The sequence below is a fragment of the Takifugu flavidus genome, chromosome 19 (assembly GCF_003711565.1).
Source record: "Takifugu flavidus isolate HTHZ2018 chromosome 19, ASM371156v2, whole genome shotgun sequence".
NCBI lineage: Eukaryota > Metazoa > Chordata > Actinopteri > Tetraodontiformes > Tetraodontidae > Takifugu > Takifugu flavidus.
In genome coordinates, this window is record NC_079538.1 from 8162485 (window position 1) to 8184526 (window position 22042).

Here is a 22042-nt window from a genome sequence, read left to right on the forward strand (position 1 = left end):
TGGTTTTTGGAGACTTTTATTAGTCTTTTCCAAGTATGCATGGAGCAAGAAACGGTGCTACAGGTGTACAGTACAGAAAGCATACGGAGTACAAAACAGCAGAAGATTGGCGGTAACATGATGGGGAAGCAGCTTTCATGTACAAACTACAACTCCTCTGTGAGTTAAAAATAAGAACTAAAAAAACTATACTGCCTCTTGAATGAAAATACTAAGCATTTCCTTATTTGTTGTAGTGTTGCCACGACAACTCCGTTGACTCACATTCTGGAAACCTGCAGGAAGACAAAAAAAGTAAAAATAAATCACAGATTTCCACAAATTCACGAGCACCCTTTTAACATCAGTTTAACTATAAATGTATGTTTAGACTTATCACAGAAATATTGGACAGTTCCTTTCAAAGAAATGGAGGAATAATAAACTAATTAAAGAACAGAAGGCTAAAAATCCCTTCAGTTACAGTAATATTAACGTGGTCATGATCAAACCAACCGTACCTGTCAGTGAAGGGAACAAGTTTACGTGATCTTCTTAGAAATACTTGGTACGGTTGAGAGCTCGCTGCGCCAGCTGGCCGCTCTCGTCCGTTATTCTGGCCCAGTCCGTTTGACCCACCACGAAGCCGATAGCGCGCTTTCGATCCGCGTCCTTCTGCTCTTCGAGGTCAGCCCATCGAACCTTGACAAGGACGGCGAACGGTGTTTATTCATGACCAGTGAGAATCATCTGCATATCAAACGTTTCACATGGAACCGGGTATTCCTGAGGCGCTCTCTGGTTAGCATGTTCCCCTCTCTGTCCCGCAGCTCAGCATTACCCTTTTCTTTCCTGGCTCAGACATGCGTGTGGCGTAGTCGTCAGGCAGCTGCAGGTAGTCGTCAAGGCCGACGTCCTCGCGCTTCCTCTTCCCGCTGCCTCCCAGCCCATCCAACTTGTCTGTACAAAGGGAAGAGAAGAGCTCAGATCCATGCTGAGCTCACAGGCTGTACAGGGACATCACAACATGACTGACTGCTCCTTTAACATGTCTACAAAAGGTCTTTCTGAAACGTTTCCATATTGTCTGGTACAAAACTATACATGCAGCAACAGTTGGCCAGATTTACTGTATGTACAGGTGACAATAAACATGGAGGTGGAGGTACGCCAACGCTGGGGTGTGTTAGAACAGGAGATTTAAAGACAGTAAAATAAAGTTTTCAGGAAAACAGGAGGTTGGAAGTCTGTTTGATTAGTCACTATTGCTGCATGCATGTTTTGGAGCCAGAGCTGCAGAAGCAATAAACTGTGCAGCTAAATATTCCCTTCCTTCACTTGTGTGATGTGTGTAGAAAACACACACAGCAGAAAGTAAATATTCAGCTGAAACCTTTTCTCTGAAAGTGATTAAATCTCTACTTACAACAGGTCAACATAATTCAAGCTTCTTTTCTAATTCTTTTCAATAATGTCACAAGATTGTGTTTCCGTTAACAGCAATGAGGTACGACAAGGACGGTGGATGTAAAAAGTTTCATTCCCATTGAAAGCCACCTTAAATATGACAGCTTTGCATTAGAATGAGCGATGCAGCGTGGACAGAGTGGAGGACCACAGATGGTAGAACCGACAGATATGAACCACACAGCCATTATACTAAACAACTACCCCTCAACCTGGGCTAGATACTGGAAAACATCTAAGAAAAGGGAATACTTACCAAGTTTAGCCTCAGAAGTGTCCATCTCCCATTTGCTTTTTGGAATGTAGCCCTACATTATATAAAGAAACACTTCAGTGGTTAAAGATCAGAGGGAAACAGAGAGAGAGCAGCAGGAGCTGAAAGACAACAGTTTAGCAACAGCTGACTGACACATCATGACTTTCTGTGAGACACAATGAGCATGCGCTGGTTTGGATGCTGCTTCGGAGAAACTCCGAGGTAGCCGAGCTGGAGGAGCTCAGAGGTTCACCATCCATCAAATACAGCTAAGATAAGAGCAACAGGTTCCTAATTGGGGTTTAAATGGTCCATTAAGATGGAGGAAACCATTAATATTCATCACTTTCATTCAGGTGAGAGTGTATAAGTTCATTTATGTAAGTAAATGGTTTATGGGATCATCATTACAGGTGAGATTAAGAGTTTGCTGCTATAAATAAAAAAGAAAAACTTCTTCAAAGCCAAAGTTTAATTGCAGCATGCTTTATCCACGTAGTGCTACTTTTACACTCCTCGCTGTTTGTGATGAGACATTTACAGCCATCTTCCTCCTGCTCAACATCATTCTCCCCCACAAACAGCCACAAACAACAGACGATCTACAGACGTCTGCGTCCGTCTCTCATCTACGGCTGCTCCCACGTCCAAGGACCAGCAGATGCTGCTGCTGCTTACGTTTACCGTCCTCCTTCATGTATCCAGCTTTTTCTTTTTTGCCTATTATAGTTGACACTCGATCTGTCTGTAGTCAAATCTCAGAAATGTCCCTACATCCTGTAGAAAGATGCGCTCAGGTGTGCCACGTTTGATAAGGAAACAGGGTGAAACGTGATAAGGTGCATTATAATCCTGTCCAGAGACAGCAAACGTGTCTGTGGGCACAGGAAAGAGTTTAGGAATACATAAAGGTATGATCATACTCAGAAATTAACTACGTCATTTGTAATGTCACATGGAGAGATCTTGTTTTGGTTTTTTTAGAACTGGTAAAAACATTTGTTGATAGAAAATACAAAGGAGAGAAAAAGTTCTCCACTGTAAAATCTGAGACAAAAGCAAATTAAGAAAGTTAAAGGCTGCAGATTGCAGTTGTAATAATATTAACAACAATAATAACAGCAGTCTTCGTGTAAGCATGAAATTAAGTCGGTTTAAAGAAAATCGGTTTAAAGAAAATCAATTTCCACTTTAAACCTGCTTGGAAAGAGTAGAAAGGCCCAGTGATGACACACTATAAAAGTGTGTGTGAAACACTGTTCAGCATTTATTCATCTCTTTGAGCGCGGTCATATCCTCAGGAAGGCTCGTGACCAGTGCTGTTGCGGTCGAACTGGGATTTCATACATTTAAAAACGTCATTTAACCAGCTCAGTGATCTCAGCTCACTGAACCAGCATCCGTTCTGGTACCAGGAATAAAAGCAGAATGTGTCTGATTAGAAAGGCTGCTACAGGCAGATTTGAACAGCTTGAATGCTGTTAATATTTTATCACCAGGTTTTCTTTTCCAATTTCACGCGTGTGCTGTTTAGTTAGATCAAAATTAACCCTTTAAAAGAAACAAGACTGATATGGCTTAAAATTGTACCATTTTAATAAATATTAGAGCCCCTAAATACTTTAGTCAGGTGAATAAAATGTACAAGTACGATGGCGATGCCAAACATACGTCAGACTGAGCATTTAATACATCCACCTTCACTCCAGGGTGATTCTGATGCTTTAAACCAACTTGAGGAAGCTTTAGATGAATGTTGCTAAAATAAATTAAGTTCTTCTCATTACATTTCCTGCTTTGTGATGCACAGATGTGTAAATCTCTTATGGCTGACAGATTAACCGCTGTGGGAGCATCCTGCTAATCTGACCACTGCTCTAACAATGGCACAGCGCCACGGTTCTTTAGTATCATCTCTCGATGATAATTGTGATTTATGTTCCACCTATTATTAATAATAAAACATGAGGTGTTTCCACTGCAGGAGTTCCTGGTAAATACTGGGGGCAGGATCTTTACAGGGGTTGTGTTGTGATAAGATACAAAACATGCACACCAACGGCCCCGTAAATTTACCCCGAAGTTCCTGCAGTGGAAACGTGCCCTCTATAGTGTGTGTGTGTGTGTGGTGTGTGTGTGTGTGTGTGTGTGTGTGTGTGTGGCTGCTATGAAGTGAAGCCTCTCAGAGACCATATAGGATATGAGGGACATGTTAGGTGCCATTAAACACACGATAGGTTCAAACAAAACCAAACTTGATCGACTGTATTTTGAAGAATAAATAATAGCAACAAAACCAGCAGCCAATGCTGCTTTTGGCGACCGATGATGGAAGTGTCCTTACTGAAAACTAAACACAAATAATAAAATGTGTAATAAACTAGAACTGAAAGAATAGATTAAATATTGTGGAAATGATGCCACAATCACAGGACAAATGTAAGCTGTTTGTGTCCTACCAGATCACCCTCTTCTTCCTCTTCTTTTTGCTCCTTCAGCTCTTCATCGGGATTGAAGTCTTCCATTTCCACCTGTCAAGACGTGGACGACAGTTTAGGGGTCACGCTGGTGAAGGTTGGCATCATTAAACCGTGACTGTTGCGGTAGAGCACCGGACCTCTTCTATCGCTGCATCCTGAAGGAGGGACCGGACGTCCAAGCGCATCATGTGACGAGGTGACGGCTCCCAGCTGCTGGACATCTGTGGACACAATCTGTGTTTAGAAACAGGCTGCACATGTGCTACAGAGAGGTCAGCAGTCGCCGTTTTAATGTGTTTCGCATCAAGGAACCTTTACTTTATTGTTGCTGACACTTTTAGAGACATGAGGAAGCGAGAATCTATTTTAAATTCAAACATTGAAGTGGCATTAACATGGACAGACCTTCATTATATCCTTCAGTGAGCGTCCATGGACATTTCTCTTAGCACAGGTCTGATTTTCTGCTGTGATTTCAGCCACATACACCTTGAAATAACAAAATAAGAAACTTCAGACTTTAGGTCCCATTTAGGAGAGGGAAAAGAATCTGTGACTTTATGACCACGTCTCACCTCAAACCCTTTGGTTTTAGCGGCGCTCCAGAACTGTTCGAAATGTTTAACTCTGTCATTAATCGAGTCTAAAATGATGAAAGGGAAAAAGCCATCGTCCAGGGTTTTCTTGAACGTTTTAAGCATGCTGCTGCGGTAGGTGTCCTCCATTTCTGGCTCATACTCAAATTCCAGGACCTGCAAGAGGTATTATTTGGAATATTTAGAACATTACAACTAACACAACAGGGTAAAGGATTCTAATTAGTGTTGCTGTTAATGTTTGAACTCACCTTGGTTTTGACCTTCCGCCCCGTGTCTGGATCTTTCTCAACTTTCTCAACCTCTGTCATGAAATAATCATCCAAAACGAGAACTCTGGGGGGCGCGCCACCACATTCCACTTCCTTGTCCTTAAGATGTTACAGATAACCACAAGCAACCGTTTAACCATATGTACATGATTTAGTAAAATGTGAACAAAGCATTATTCTTAACATTGAATCAATGAATTGACGATTAGACATGATTTCACTCACACGTATGAGCTTTGCAACGTGGCTTTTTCCACTCCCTGGAAGTCCTCTCATGATGATAACAATCTGCACGACATTTCATGAAAATGAGCACTTGTACATTGTACAACACTATATTCTGACTTTTATTTTCCAGCCCCGTTAACTTGCATGTGTTCTGCACCTTTATCAATAATGAAGGCCAAGATATAGCAAATGAGTAACGTACCCTTTCAGGTCGAGATGATCTGCCGGGCAGCTTCAGGATATCGTCGATGTTCTTGATTTCTGGCTTCTTCTCCACTCGTGGGGGCGGCTGAGGTGGCGGTGGGAGGGGCGGTGCAGGGGGAGGCCCTCGTTCCTCTGGGTAATTTCTTCTGTCCACTGTATCATATTTTGAAATTCAAATATTTGTTTAAGTCGACTTCACTGGTTACATATGAAGGGTGGAAAGTTTTGGACCATAAGTCTCCAGTATTTCTGATCAAAGAAGGAAGGGGGGGGGGTTGCAAGGCTGCACAGAGAATTTCCCCATCACATCTTCGCTGATTTTCTAGTCATTGGCTTAAAGAATTGGACAACGAGCTCAAAAATCCTGTTCAGGATTTAGACCCTGGAGCTACGCACACTGTCAAAAACAGCAGGGAGCCTGACCGGCTGTTACACAACAGCTGAAGGTATACACAAACATACACGTCTATGATAAAGGATCGATTATTTCTAAATTTCTAATTATTCCTAAATTGGGCGTCAGTATCAAAGCAAAGTTTACTCAAATATTAAGCATTTTAATTTATAAAATGTTAACCTTGTACAACTCAATTTTTGCTGAGGTAGACGAGCTCGCCAAACATACCGTATGGTGACGTGCTGTGGCCAAATCGCTCAGGTACGATGCGATCATATGGGGGTCTATCGTAGCCAAGTCTTCCAAAATGCTCCTCTCGGTCGTGACTGCTACTTCGCTCCCTCTCTCTGAGATCCCGATCTCGTTCCCTGTATCCTGGGCGTAAGGACGTTCCCAGCGGTGATCTGCAAAAAGGGGGAGAAATAACAGCTAAAGTTTGGTTTTGCCAGTGGAACTACTTGCCTTTAACTAACACACTGAGGTCTATTCACAATGGAACGGTACCTTTCTTCAACCATGGAATGTATGCTTGAATTAGAGATAGACAAATAGAACAAAACATGACACATTCTGACAATCTAAGTGTCCCTACAATATGGGAGGAAGATGTCAGAAGCACCCAGGGAACATGGTACCTGTCGTCTCTCTCTCTTGGGTAGCGATCCCTCTCGAATCTCTCCCTTTCATATTCAGGCGGGAGCTTCTCCCTGTACAACTCCCTCTCTCTGCCGTACTCTCGGCGGTCCAAGTAGGGGTCCGGACGTCTCTCATAATACGGGTCTCGGCTGTAAGGATCTCTTAGGCCAAGAGGTTCTAAGAAAATAAAAGCAGTGTTAATTGGAGCTGAAAGAAAACTGGAGCCAATTCAGCTCAAAGAAAGAAGAGTATTTAAAAAAGTGAAACGTACCTTTTTCGTAGCCTCTGTCCATGGGCACCGGGTCTGGCCTCAAAATTATCCTCTCACCGTAAGAGATCCGCTCAACAGTAGCTCCGGGCTCTGAGACATTGAGTGATACCATCAGCAGCGTTTTAAAAGCACACTAAATGTTATGCACATTATCCATACCATGTCCATGCCCATAATCCACAGTTTTTGGCATCAATGTCGATATCGATGATGCAGAAATAGGTGGCTGGTAATCGGTAGCAATGGGCTTTGAATCCAACGACTCAGCAGTGGTGTGGGTAGATGCAGTCATTCCCTAAAGGTGTGAGATTAAGGGAGGTTTAACCGACAGGTATAATTGGGATAGAAAATGACTGCCTTTATCCCACCTTCAAGACATCTCTGACATCTGGTGGAATTTCCAAACCGAGAAGACCAGCCGGAAGCTGTTCAGGCAGGATATCAGCTGATGCATGTTGAGGTTCAGGAACAGGCGTCTTCCCCTCCTTCATTTCCCTGCAGAGCCAGAATAATATAAATAAAAGCTATGGAGGTCGAGACAAAATAAACATTTCAAGACTATAGTGCAATTATCAACGACAGCAGTCAAGTGACATTTTGTGTTAATGGCAAATAATGTAGGAATTAATGACAAAAGATGAAACAGTACCTGATTAGTTTAAGCTCTTGGGCAGCTTTTAAAATAATTTCGTGCTGATGCTGGGACAGAGCGAGCACTTTTGTGTCACTTATTGCTGCGGCAGAATCAACAGTGTTTTCTGGCAGGTTTGTTACCGGTAGTGCAGGAGGTATTCTGTCCAAGGGAGGCTCTTCCCTGCCCTCCCCATATCGCGCTCTGTGCTCCTCATAATCAGCAGGATACCCTCTCTCTGCTGGTGGAGGGATTCGCGAAGATCTTTCCCACTCTGAAAGCCGTGGGGGATACGGGTGTTCGGCCCGGTATTCGCGGATTCTTAGTTCTCCCCTACCCCTGTCAGGCTCACCATGTGCATAATCTCTTACGTTTTCCTCCCGCCAAGGTCCATCTCTGTAAGGCTCTGATGGTGGTATGCGAGGTGGGTAGTCTCTAATGGAAGGAGGATCTCTGTCCCATTCCGACTCGCGGTGCTTGGGATCATCCCGATAGTCTTCTGATGGATAGTCTTGTTTTAGTCGCCGACGATGATAATCATCTTCCCCGTGACCATAATCCGCAAAATAACCCTCCTTGCATCCTTCTTCAAATCCCTCGGGTTTTGAACCTGGTCGCCACATACCTCTTGCCATTCCTCTGCCCACAGGCCTCCTCCTCACCCCTCCTGAATCCATCATATCATGTGGAGCCCCGGGACGGCCTCTGCCATGTGGCGGTTGCCAACCTATATCACCCTCTATACCTTCATCATACAAGGGCTTCTCCATAGAATTTACTATTTCATGAGGTGTGGGTGGGATGCGGCGCCTACCTCGTCCATCAGGATGCATTGGATGACTATTGGGTTCGTGTTCATGGTACATGAAGGGTCTTGTTGGAGCCATCTCAGGATCTTCTACATCACCTTCATGCCCTAATGATTCGTGATTCATTGCTCCCTGTGCTGGGTGAGAGGGGCGCCCTCTTCCTTGGTGCATAAAGCCAGGATGACCACGAGGGGGGCGACCTCGACCAGGAGGAAATGGGGGTCTCATGCCTCGCACTGGAGGTGCCCATTCTCCCCAATAAGGGTCCATTTCCTCCTGGAACTCAAATGAGTCATTTTGTTCCCAATGTCCCTCCATTGGCTGTCCTCTTCCAATTGGACGTGGTCCTCCACATCCACCAAGTAGAAGTCCTCCTCGAGCCATAGGTGGACCTCCACGACCCATAGGTGGACCTCCTCGAGCCATAGGTGGACCTCCGCGAGCCATAGGTGGACCTCCGCGAGCCATATGTGGACCTCCTCGAGCCATATGTGGACCTCCTCGAGCCATGGGTGGACCTCCTCTCAACATTGGTGGTCCTCCTCGTGCCATTCGCAGTCCACCTCTTCCCATTGGTAGACCCCCTTGACCAAATGGAGGTCCCCCTCGACCAAATGGAGGTCCCCCTCGACCCATAGCTGGACCACCCCTTGCCATTAGAGGACCACCACTGCCCATAGAAGGCCCTCTCCTCATCATGGGTGGCCCTCCTCTCCCCCTAGATTGTGACCCTATTCGTTCTTCATCATAATACTCTTCCTCTGGTGGGAAGTATTCTTCTTCTGGCATCCAATATTCTTCAGGAGGCATTTCAGACTCTGCATCACCATATTCCTCATATGAAGGATCTTGCCAACTGTAATTATCATGTTCTTCTGATGTCTCCATGTCTTCTTTAGGTGGCATATGTTCATATGAATTGCCCATGTTCTCCCCGGGTGGTACATTTTTTGGTCCCCTGATCTCTCCATAACCCATCTGCCCACAACCACGTCCTCGTGCCTGGGGCTGGCCGCGCCCTATTCCAGCTGTGTTTATTGACAGATCTGGCATTGATGACACCTGGTCTGAAGATTGTGGTCGTGATGGAGCCATTGGGGGTTTGTTGTTGTTTGCCAATATTGCTTCCTTCTGCTGGGGATTCTTCTCAGCAGCTGTACTAGCAGCAGCAGGAGTGGTTACTGTAGGCTTGGACTCAGTAAGTTGAGGTTTTACAGTACTGTTCAGAGCAAAACTCTTTTTAGCGTCACCAGGCTTTGTGTCTGCCTGTAATGTCTGTGGTATAGGGTCACTTTGAACAAAGAAGTCATCACTTCCCAACAGGTTATCATCCGTCATATCCTCAACTTTGATCTTACTGTCTGGCTCTGCCTTGGTCTTTCCTTTGTCTGACAGCAATTCACCAGGAGACTTTCCCGTTGTCTTAGAATCCACAGACTCAAGCTGTTTCGGGACCGAATCCTCCTCAGTTTTTGGAGTTTGCTGGGAGATGACTGGGTGTTCAAATCCATGTGGCGGTGCAGGGTGCCTCGGGGGCTGTTCAAATCTGGCCTGCTGTCCAAATCGAGGTTGATCAAAACGCTGTCTGGGTTGGTCAAATCTCGCGGGACCATCAAAACGGTGTTGCGGTTGGTTGAATCGATGCGGGGTGTTAAAGCGCTGTTGGGGTTGATCGAACCTCGGTGGACCATCGAAGCGCTGCTGAGGCAGGTCAAGTCTTGGAGGACCATCGAAACCTGGCTGCGGTTGGTCGAATCTGGGGTTGTTTCCACTATGATCAGGGGGATAATAAAAGTGATAAATGAATCATTCCACATATATGGATTTTCTAAAAACATCCGGCAATAACAGGAATATATGTTGGAAAAAATTACCGTGGAGCTCTGATATTATTGAAGCTTTGCGGTTGAAAGTTTGGAGGACCCTGGGTTCTAGGTCCACCTCCTCTAACAGGTGGCCCCGCAGTCGATTCTAAATGTTGCCCAAACCCAACATTGGGTCGTGGACCTTGAGGTCTGGGTGCAATAGCAGCAGGTGACTGTTGCATATCTGGCCTCACCGGCTGCTGCTGCATGTGCAAGTCTTTTCCTGGAAACGGACCGTACTGTCCCATCATCCCACCACTATACTGGCTCGAAGCAAAAGGCACCATGGCAGTGAGAGTGGCCACCCGCTCCTGAATGTGTGCATTTGTGGCGTTCATCTGCTCCTGCCACTGTTTCCACTGGAGCTCATAGTCTTGCAGTTGGTCTTTATGCTGATAAGTCTGGAACTGCTCATGCCAGAGAACAAAGGAGCAATTCCACTGTTGGAATAAAGGTGTGAACTGCTGCTGCTGCTTTTCGTAGTGCCTCAACTGCATTTCAACAGACATCGACTGTAAAAAAGATAAATACAAAGTTGAATTATTCTTATTATTATGGTGTTGGGCCACAGTAGCAAACTACTTCTGGCTAAAAAAGTTCTACCTACCTGTGGATTGAAAGGCTGTTGAATCAGTTGTTGGTATTGTTCCAAGATTTGCTGGAGCTTTTCATGGTGTTGCATCAGAGCCTGGTACTGCATGTTTGCCCTCTGCTGCTGCACCTGCTGCCATTGTGCTGCAGCAGCCTGTAACTGCTGGAGACGTGCAGCTTCCACTGGGTCTGGTGGTGCTGCAGGCTGTGGAAATATAGAGTAGGACTGATGCCAAACAGTATATCCTCAATCAAATGTATTATAGTTGGTGCATTTTGTTGAGGGGGAATGGTACTACTGATGGCAAGCACCGTGTTCAACTGTAATTCAACTCAGAGAGTACAAGGGTAGCAGATGTTGGTGGCAATGACATTGCTTTCATGACAACAAACCAGGGGCGCACAAGGCATTACAGTACTTTAGACAGAGTTTTTGGCTAAAGCTTTGACATAAGCCCTGTAAATATTCCTAAAGGCTTGTCAATCAACACTGTTAAAGGTTAAGGTTATGCCACATGTAGGATCTTAATAACTGCCTTGGGGAGCCGCAATATTCATTAGTCCAATAAAGAATTGGTCGATCAGGGTTTCAACAAATCATTTTGGGTGATCTTGTCACAGGGAGCAGGTAAGTGTCAGATATTGGCATCAGCTCAAAAATCCTTCATTGGGTATCACAAACATTATCTTGTAATTCGGACTGAGTATGTGGGACAATGAAGATAATGCAGAAAATCATTGTTTTGATTTTCAAGAGCAATAAAGGTGAAGATGAGTGAAGAGCATGATGACGGGCGACTGGTACTGAGACTTACTGTGTCCGTTGTTTTTTCTACATTTTCTCTCTGTAAATTCATGAAATTGACACAATCAAAGTTTGGAACCATTAACTGATATACAATAAACTGTGAGTAAAAACCTCTGTTTTAAGTGACTGTACAGAGGGACAATTTCATGATACTGGAACTGGACCTACCTTTAAGTCCTCGGGAGGCAGGGGTGGAGCAGGGGGCTCTTCCTTTGGAGGAGGTGGAGGAGGTTTTCCTTTCGTTGGCTCAGATGGAGGAAGAGGAGGAGCAGAAGAAACCAGTTCCACAGGCAGAGGTGGTGGCCCAGAACCATCACCATCGTTCTGGTTGTGTTTGGATTTTTCTTGCTTTAATTTCTGGAGATTGTCAAGATGCTTTTTGTACCAAAGATGTTGTTGCTGCTGGAAAAAGAACCAGACAATATGCACTCATTTAGAGCCTGTACATTTAACAGGTTTATTTAATCTTAAACCATGATTTGGTTGGCCACCACAGATTTATCCTGATGATGTTTTCACCCTGTAGCTCATGTGTACAAATATATAATGGAATCCAACAGCAACTTCACAATAAACTCACAAGACAACACCGACTTACAATAATCAGATTTGTTCAAATACCCATTGCATGATGTACTGTAAACTTTTGTAGCATCTATCAAAGACTACATTTAAATTAATCCGTTTCATGTTTGACTAATGGTGACAATGCATGGCTTCCCTTTAGTTAGATATCTTATTTTATGGGGTATTTCAGCACAAATCACAACCATTTTCTACACTTAAACACACTGGCAGATGAATGAAGAGGTGGAGTTGATGTTAAATAAAGATCTGATGTGATTTAATACACGATGTTACCTGCAATGGTAAACTCTTGTCATCTTCTATCTTGGACAAATGGCCTATGGTTGCTTCAATTTGATGACAATTGTTATCCGGTGATTTCAACAAATGGGGCTCTGGAGGAGGAGGGGGGCAAGGTTGTGGCTCATTTGGCTGTGGTGGAGGCGGAGGAGGCTGCCGTTGAACAGACGATGGAGCAGCGGGTTCGTCTTGCTTATAGCCCGCCTGTCCCGGTTGTTCTGAATTCCACGAAGGGCCCGGAAACCCAGCAGGGACCGGGGCTCCAAAAGGACTAGCGTGGTTACTGTGGTGCAACACAGACTGGAGTTGTTTCTGATGCATCATTTGCAGCTGCTGCATCTGCTGAAGATGTTGCTCCTGTAAGCTGGAGAACAGCGAGCCACCGGACGGCGCCTCGAAGCCGCCGAAACCGGAGCTTTGCTCACTGGTTGGACCACCCGTCGGCTTACGAGGTCCAGGACCTCCATAGTTCTGCGAAAATTGTCCTCCAAAATTTCCCCAGGAGGGGTACATCCTCTAAAAAGATTGGTAGCGTACAAAGGATCCGTGCTCGCCCACAGCTATAAAAGCTAATGCTAAACGTTTATAAGGGTTGGACTACAGGCTCTACATTTTCATACCCTAATTAAGTAAAATTACACTAAATAACACAATAAGCAATGTTACCGCAGCTATTATTAAAGCATAAAGTGCCGTTATAGATATAAACTATCCAGGATAGCGTTTTTCCAAACGCTTGAAATAAGGTACATTATACCACCGAAGGCCATAAATGTGGCGCTCAATGATGACGTGTACCCACGTCATATCCCAGCGACTTCCTCCGGACTGGTGTTGCTCCAATCTTAAATGGCCCCTATGAAGCCAGGGCGATTTAATTTGGAAAAACTAAGTGGATAAATAATGTGCGTCGTTTTTAATGTCATGTTTTTTCATAAACCGAGCAGTAACTTGTTCATTACACATTGATTTTAAATAAACAGAGACATTCAAACAAACATCCACCACTTTGGCAATTGTCACGTTGGGTTTTGTATGAATAAACACTGCATATTTTGTTGTGATTTCCAAACGCCTAAACGAATTTAATTATTATTTATTAAAAATGATACACAGCGAGAGCTCGGATTCTTCTGCACATTATAAGCCACAAGAGGGAGACATTTACAAGCACTTGCTGCAAGAACAAAGAAAAAAACTGGAAAGATAACACAAGAACAATACTATAGCATAACAACAACAACAACAATAACAATACTAATAATAATAACTTTTGTTATCTTATGGAAGGATACAAATAGTAAACTTAGTTTCATTAATAAATGCAATTACTTAGATTAAAAAGATATGTTCCCTTTTAATCTGAAATAAATAACTTCCATAGAACATATTCATAAAGTATTTTAGGACCAACTGTTTGAGTTCAGATGGTTTGTTATTGGTGGGAGTGAAAGTACTTAGATATAAAAGACCACTGACTTTAGGCTGCCCTTGATGTCTGATACACATAATAGTATTTTTTCTTAAGATCACCAGTAAATCTGTATTAATTTTGACCAGAACCACTTAAAAAGAATCGTTAAAGCGGATTAATCAGGCCCGTCTTGTTTAATGTCTTGCGTTAATTAGTTTGTCAGCAGTGTTTTAATATCAGCTAATGACTTCATATTTCACTGATGACATTAAAGGGGTGTTAAAAGAGGGGAAATGGCCCATTCAGGATTCCGTTCTTTCGCTTAAGACGCCCTCAATGTATAAGACAAGGTCACAGAGGCCTAGCCTTTAGGGAGAGACACATTATCAGGGGATGGGAACCGGGAAAAATCCCATAGAGGAAGCTCTCTCCCCTCTAAAACAGCACGGCGGGCACAATGTGATACAGTTAGAACAATACACTGCAGAGGGAATTCATGATACAGCTTAAGGCAGTCATGGTGTATTGGATGGCAGAAGAGTCCCACAGTGTACAATAATCTGAGGTATGGGAGCTAACGCCTGACGCAGGCTGCATGAAAGAAGCCAGCCACATTAAGGTGATTATTTTTATTTTATTTTAAAAACACAGGCCCAGATATTCAGTCAGAAGTTTTCCCCTTTTCAATCTTCATCAGCACTTTCTAAAGCTTTCCAGGGGAGAACAAAGAAATCAGAAATCGTAAAGTTGTAGCTCACAGTATTGAGGACACTGCATTTTCTCTGTGATGAAAATCCTATGTTAAACAAAATGCTCAATGGAGGCTAATGGATCCCGAACAAGCATGCACTGCTTCCAAAATGCTTTGTTTGACAAATCAATTTTCCCATAACCCGGTGAGGAGAAAAGTGATGCAGATTGATCGCCCCCCCTGACTTTGTTTCCAGAATATTGTTTGATGGCTGGATAGATTAATTGGTATGACATTTGAAAGCCTTCTCCTGACTGTCAGCATCCAAGCCTGCACACGCCAATCGAACCCTGGTCTAATTGTCTCCTCTGTAATACCTCACTTCACAAATTAGACGCTGCCTCCGCAAACTATTCCCAATGTTAAGACTGGAACACCATCACACCGCACAATCAGGGCCCTGGTTTGAATAGGAGGTGATGCTGTGCTGATAAGATAGAGAGCATTAAAGGGCATCACACAGAGTGCTGCGCCAGCATCTTCCTCTCTGCACAAATAACAAATAAAACCCCTGCAGCCGCTGCAGGTAAACACGCCTCAGACCTGGCGTGGAGAAACAAGAGGAATCATCATTTACAACAACGTGTTGTAGATTTAATATGCTCTGAAAGCTATTTAATACCCAAATGTTTTTTAGTTGCATGATGGGCGATGGAGTTTGTTTACCTCATACTTGTATTCATCGGCTGTACAAAGTTTCTGATTCTCCAAATTGAATCTACTGTAAATGTGTAAAGCCTAGTTAAAAGAGTGTAAGATTTTAATCACCTTGACCTTTTACGATTAAAATCTTCCCTCAAGTCAGCACCAAACCAAAAATGGAAATGAATTTAAAAAAAATCCCTAAAACAGTCCAAATTTTTTTTGCTCCAGTTGGATATGAAGCCAAAATTTCACTATATCAAGCAAAACCGTAGTTAGTGGATAGTGTGAGTGTGTGTGTGAGTGTGTATGAGGGGGTCTTTCATCTACAATTCATCACCATTTATTTATCACTCACAATGACTAATTGCCTGACTTGACCAGGATTTTGTGGGCCGGGTCCCTGGCAGGGCGCTCTGCTCGGCTACCCGCCTCCTTTGACTCGCCGCGCCTCCCTATCGCCCCCCAGCACACCCACTCCCCATTGAAAAACTGTAATTGAATGAGTTTATGTCGTCAAATTGATTAATCATATTAATTTGTACTTATTAGCTGGCCGGTTGAAAGCGATGACAATTAGATTAATGAAATGACTCCGTTTCCTCTGTCCACATCATATTCTCCACCATAACGAACCACAAGAAAAAAAGCATAGAAAAGGAGACTGTTACGACAAAATTAGCAATCAAGATTTGCCTGCTAATTGAATGTCCACCTTTATTAATGGCAAGGTTTGTGAAAAGACCTTGAGAATATTAACAGATTAATTAAGCGATCCACATTAAAGGGGTAGTTTTTGCTCACATTTGATCTGAAAGTTTACACTGTAAATGCTAAAATAAATCTGTTACACATTATTTTTTATTAAAAGTGGTTTATCACAACACCTACACCCACCACACCCTTTATTACAATGTAATAGATGTGTTATTTTATCTCTGTATATATCCCAACAATGCTTTGACAATATCTTTATTTGTCGCAGCTTGTTGAGATGATGAAGAGGCTCCACTCATAAAATGTTGCCTGGTCGGAGGAACTTCCCTGACCACATATCCCTTCTGCTGGGGGGGGGGGGGGTGCATGTCCCCACGTCCCCTGAGGGGCCATGACCATACATTCATCATGCCCGTTTGGCTGATGTGGAAAAACAAAATCCATATAAATATATGTAAATATAAGTAAACAGAGTGAGAGATCTCTGCTGCTGATAAACTGCTTTGAATTTCATTACGCAACAAACTGTCCGGCAGTTACAAACGAGGCCGGCGCAGGAGAGGTGATCGCCGGCTATGATAAAGATGAAACGCAATCGTTTACGCCACTATGAATCTGATGGTAATGTCCACACTATTAGAAAAGACGATAAGAGCATTTATGACTATTTGCTTTGTGTCAGGAAGGGAAGTGGGCTGCCTGATTAATATGGCCGGCCGGCCTCGGGTTTAACAGACTCAACTGTTAAATACAACTTACACAGGTTTTTATATGCTGTCGCGCAGGTGAGATAAGCAGAAATATGAGCAACACCCTCCCTATAAGGCAGGATATGCAGGCTGTGCAAATGTACGTGAGTAATGTTTTTGTTTTTGCTCCATGGCGAGATGCTATCTGCCCCTGTGCTCCACGCTAAAGTGTTAAACAGGTGGTTAAAAACATATAAATCTTGCTGCAAAATAAAAATACATATTTATATCCCAACGCACAGGGAATACCACTCCTGTATTTACAGGCCCGGGAGACAAAGGTTTGGGTATGGGAAATGTACAGACTTGGGGACAGATTCTAAATCAAGAAAGTGCTAATTTGAGCTAATTGAATTGAGGCCGGGTGGATGTGGAGAAAAAGACGCTGACTCGGCATCCACGGTGGTCCTGGTGTAATATTTCAGTCCCGATGTCCTGCGGACAGGGTCCGAACAGCTCTGTGCAGAACGTATCGACGGGCGTCCGTGTTAGACTTGATCACATGCTACAGCAGCAGTCAAAGGCCATCGGTGGTCCGAGCGTCCTCATCGGCAGCATCTGTCTCCTCTATTTACACAGTCCATCCCCTTTAAACTGGGCTATTGATCCTGGCCTAGGTCACGGAGGTTTGGCATCAAGGTAGGAGTAGAGGCGGAGGAGTGGAAGAGCAAAGCCAGAGGAGGATGAGAGGACGCAGAGGAGGAGGGTTCCCTGGAGGATCACCATCGCCAGCTCCTTCTTATTTAGCATTTGACCCTGGTCTTGGCTTTACCGCTCAATGAGGCTGCATTATTTCCAGCATGTAGTCAATGGCTGCCGATATTTTAAGTGAACACTTGTCACTGCTCCTCAACAGAAGCTTAAGGGCGCTCTCTACAAACAGAGCAGATCCATGTGAGGTCAAAGGTTTTATTGTTCTCTAACAGATCATTATTTTCCTACATATTCGATATTTAAAAGACACCGACAACAGGCAGATTTTCACACGAGTGGCTCCGGTCCCCCCCAGCCTCCCCGTGCGCGCCTCTGCACCCGCCGTTTACGAGGCCTGTTGCTCCGCTCCATTAGAAATGACGCTGCCAGCGCAGAGCTGATAAACCATCTGGTCAGGCTCCGGAAACAGATCGGCTCCTCATAATGGAGTGAAAAAATAAAAGCAATTAATGTCACATTAGCGCATCAGGAATAAGGCCTGAGAGAATCAACCCAGATGCATCCTGGTAAACTTTCCCTCCTGGATAATTCAAGAATATTTTTCAGAATAGAAATAATGAATGACTGATTTTTGGCCAGTGGCCAGTCTGGGGCAGCGAAACAAGCTGCTGTAACACTGATATGCAGCATTATCAGGCTATAAAACTGACCTGCTAAATGTGTTAGCTGCATTAGCATTTATTTACACGCTGTGTTAAAACTGCTTTGGCAGGAGAACAGCTTATCCATCATGCACTACGTTTGTGCGTTAGCTGCTAATTTTATTTATGTGCTTTGTTAATGTTGGTTAATCTTTCAGGTGTTTACTGTTATAAACACCAGTGTGACGTCTGCAATTAAGCGCGTCGTTGGAAAGCGTAGCTGTGGCGGTAGCCTAGGGACTGAGGCTGTTGTCCAAAACAAAAACAGTTGGATAAGGTAAAATCAAACAAGGTAATTTAGATAGATTTCATTTATGGATAGACCTTTACACAAGAACAACAAAGTCTCTGTTTTAGCTCAAAAATGGCTGATACACTCTGTTTAAAACCCGTTTTTCATTGTAAAAACAGCGCACGTGGACATTAATAACTTGCCGAAATTACCTTTTTGGTAAACTTCAGATCGGCCGTTGTTATAACAGTTTTGGTGATCGTGGTTATATAATAGCTGCTCGTCCTCAAGCCCACACATTACCGTCCTGACCTCCATCACTCTCCGTTCTTTAAACTTCACAGGATAATGGCCTTTTGTCTCAGGAGCCCTACAACAAAACAATGCAAGTCCTCGCTGAGTCGGGGGCGTTGAGAGGCGCCTTAATTGTTGTCTTCCCCCGTGCTTAATCGCTAAAAGCACCAAAGCAGTGTCATTGCTGTTTAATTCCATCATGCTATGCTAATTACGCCGTGTTAATAGAGGTTTTTCTGTTGTGGCGTCACACTCGTTAACTCAGAAGTGACGCTGCCCTTAATTGAATGGGAGGCCAACGAGTCACTTTCCTCTGATTAAAGTTTATTAGCTCTTCATACATCAGCTAACACAACACGTGTGTTCACCACAGCGTGCGTCTGCTACCGGCAGGGACACGTGCACGTCGAGTGACCTTGATGCCACGGCAGCTTGGGCAGCGGGCAAACTGGGACGGACTGGTTTGGGATCACAAACAATGGAGACCAGTGGGATGTGGAATGGAGGTTCTCCAGGTCCTCTGAGGAGGACAAGTCCATACAGAAAACCAGTTTATAGTTGAAAAAAAGACAAGAAACAACTGTGAAAGTTTGCAAATGAAGCCAGTTTTCCAAGACTGGGAGGAAATTCTCAAAACTGAAGAATTTCCCGAGAAATTCAACAAAGATTCCTGGAGTTCTTATACCTTAAGGTGAAGGAAGGCTTATAATCTCTGCATTTTTATCAATAAATGCAGAAAAATGAACTGGGAGGGAAAACAAGGAGTTTTTCTCTCCAACTGGCCTTTTCTGGCCTCCTTAAACACAGCAGCAGAAAGAACCTGAGCCACTAAAAAAAACAATTAATAAACTAAATTAACAACAAGGTGGTATTTGCTGAAAAACGATGTTAAGACCTGAAACTGTGGCGGCTGCTACACTCAAGTAACAACCACATGTATCAGAAAGACAAACACGCACAATAATTCCTCCACCTTTGCCGGAGGTGCTGCTGAGCTCTGGTGCAGATGCTACGTGTCTCTGTAGGTTTAATAAGGATCAGTCCGCAAAGGAAGCTCCACAAATCTCTGAAATGTCAGACACTGCGGTATCATCACTCACAGCAAATGGGCTTCTTTTCCCGGCGTCTCTCTTTTGTAGTTTTTTTGTTGCGATCCTCCTGGGACCCGCAGCCCGGCGCCGATGCCGCGGACTGATATGCAATTATTTAAAGCAGCTCTACAGAAGGAGAAACTTTCGGGTCAAGCGACGCGGCAAACAAACTTGAACCAACTTTATGTCGGAGCCGAGCCGACTCGTGTTGGGGAGGAGCGGAACCCCTGGTCCTCACTGTCGCATCTCCCACGTTTAAACCAGTTAACATCCGGCAGACCTTCATTTAACACCGGGCCCAGTGGAGACGCCGCTGCAGCTTTACAATCCCCAGCACCGCTGGTCCCACACCCACACGTGCCCCCAATTACCCTGCGAGCGCCACACGTGCAACATCATTAATAAGATCTACTAATAATGGCGGTGGGCTCCGCTGGCCGTGACTGAGATTTGACTAATTACTGTAATTGTATTGGAGTCATGCTCATTAAATATGAAAATTACGCTCTGTGAAATGGGTGGAATCGGAAGCGGGGAGGGCGAGGGATGAATTACGGAACCACTTCCCGCCAGCAGCTCGCACAGCTAGCTGCCACGCCCAGCGGCCTGGACGCAGCACAAAGCCTGGGCGCCTGTTTGCTGTTACTTGTTGCTCAACAACTCTCTTTAATCCATCACACCAGCGTTTACTCAAACACATTGAACGTATTTTTGTGCGCAGACCGGTGAAACCTTTAAGGGTTGCGTCGTGCAGTGTGAATTGACGCAACTAAAATCCTCTTTATCTCACTCGGGGTATTTCTGGCAACAGTTTGTGATGGATCTACTCTCGTTGCACAGCAGGATGCGCCGGTGACTCTTCCCTGCAACTTTCCCTCGTACTTCTTGCCGTCATCTCGGGGGATTTGAGCAGCTGTCAGGAATCCAGAACCTAGACGATGGCGTCTGGGAGTGGCTACGTCCCAGAGGAGCAGAGCGTCATTCCCCCCCCTCCTCTGCCCTCCTTGAGTCTGCATGCTCAAGTTGTTTGGGAAACCTTGCAATGCAAATGTGATGCTTACCTTCACCGCCCAGCAACAGAACTGTGTCACAGTCTTTGGGGTGAAGTCGGCGGTTTTGTTGGAGGAGATATCGGCGGGTAAACAAAGCCTGATGTGGAGGTCAAATGCTAATGAGCGCTCCATTTGTGACGTCTGGCTCGCCCTAGAAGGCAGCATACCAACATAAACAGCAAATAAATCACCTAAATGTGCCATGAAGTGCTGGATTCAGAGAAGACTTTCAGTTATTTCATTTTTAAACCCTGAGGCGGCGACATACAGACATCTCCATTTTAATTTCATAGACTCGCACGACGCCACCATGACATGTAATGTTACTAGCTTTAGCCGCGACCCTCGAACAGATGCACTGCCATGAAGGGTCTGCAGCTGTTGCGGGGCTTTAAGCCCCCCACACCCCCCTCCCACAGCTGTCCCCTCTCCGTCTGAGTCTGCCATGCAGAGCAGGCCGAGGGACAGACGTGACTGATGAAGTGCTGAAACACACCACCAGGCAGGTGGATAAGGGTCGCCACAGGTAGCCTAGCACGCCACCTCAACACCCGACACCCTCCTCCGCCGGTGCCTCCCGCCTATAGATGGTGCTACACTCACAGTGATGACACCGCGGCCTCTCTGAGGGCTGTCTGTCACCGAGCGCCACAGGCTGTACGGTCGCAGCCACAGAGAAAGGCACCCTTACCTGCCCTTGAGCCAGGCGACAGAGAGGGGGGTGGTTGAAAGAGTAGATTCAGCATGTATGCACGCCACAGGGGCCATAAATCACGACCTTGTTCATTTACACAGGGAGCATATTGATGGTTTCCCATCGCCTTCGCTCACTCACCTAGTTACATTGTCTAAGACAACACGGCTCAGGGTAAACGTGACTGACAGTTTACAGCCGATTCTCAGAGGAATAATCCCACCCCATGAGTCACAGCGAGGAGCGAGAGCACGGCGCTGGAGCCGGGCCCGGCGCCGACAGCACAAGGTTGCAGCAGCAGCCATCGTGGATTCTCTGAAGGCTGGATGATTAACAGACTGCTGGAGTACAGACACGGCCAGGATTTACTGAGAAAGAGAGACGATTTGGAAGACAGAGGGTGGGGGCCGTGTCCCGTTTGTGGTCTACAAGCCTGGAAACAGAGGAAGAACAGTGAGAAGAGAGAGGGAAGTTGGAACCATCCAACTATATGTGCTAAAAGACACCAGGACATCAGGTGACGATGCTCAGAAGACCTCAAACCCCCCCCAAATTTGCTCAGCTTAATGGCCAAACCAACAATCCATACGTTGGTCTCTGCTGCGCGTGTCAGTGATGATATGGGGTGTCGGGCGGAGCGGCACCAAGAGCGGATGAATAAAAACAAGGTCCTCCATATGTTTAATTCAAGCTG

The 22042-nt window shown here is 44.8% G+C and overlaps 1 protein-coding gene across 3 annotated transcripts; it reads right to left on the bottom strand.

The window, feature by feature from the left end:
* On the bottom strand, positions 1 to 13160 carry ylpm1 (YLP motif containing 1). 3 transcript variants are annotated; one of them, XM_057017400.1, is made up of 23 exons: positions 12352 to 13160; positions 11659 to 11889; positions 11498 to 11527; positions 10699 to 10887; positions 10101 to 10603; positions 7436 to 9997; positions 7155 to 7281; positions 6946 to 7081; positions 6787 to 6876; positions 6515 to 6692; positions 6384 to 6407; positions 6108 to 6283; positions 5481 to 5635; positions 5276 to 5338; positions 5030 to 5149; positions 4758 to 4934; positions 4588 to 4671; positions 4320 to 4403; positions 4162 to 4233; positions 1703 to 1754; positions 821 to 939; positions 501 to 681; positions 1 to 275 (listed from the first exon to the last, which is right to left on the bottom strand). In XM_057017400.1, the coding sequence occupies exons 1-22, from the start codon at positions 12868 to 12870 to the stop codon at positions 535 to 537; spliced, it is 5838 nt and encodes a 1945-aa protein (XP_056873380.1). In that variant the 5' UTR covers positions 12871 to 13160; the 3' UTR covers positions 1 to 275; positions 501 to 534. The 3 variants fall into 3 exon arrangements, with proteins under 3 accessions (XP_056873380.1, XP_056873379.1, XP_056873381.1); XM_057017399.1 differs by having other exon boundaries at positions 11659 to 11892; XM_057017401.1 differs by lacking the exon at positions 6384 to 6407 and having other exon boundaries at positions 11659 to 11892; positions 12352 to 13159.
* Between the last annotated feature and the right edge of the window lie 8882 nt (positions 13161 to 22042).

Bases quoted from the DNA above. Each gene is read 5' to 3' on its own strand.
- ylpm1 (XM_057017399.1), bottom strand. From the start codon at position 12,870: ATGTACCCCTCCTGGGGAAATTTTGGAGGACAATTTTCGCAGAACTAT. The intron at 6,877-6,945 runs GTATGGATAATG...TCAATGTCTCAG, and splicing joins GGATTATGGGCATGGACATG to AGCCCGGAGCTACTGTTGAG. The intron at 6,408-6,514 runs GTACCATGTTCC...CTCTAATTCAAG, and splicing joins CCAAGAGAGAGAGACGACAG to CATACATTCCATGGTTGAAG.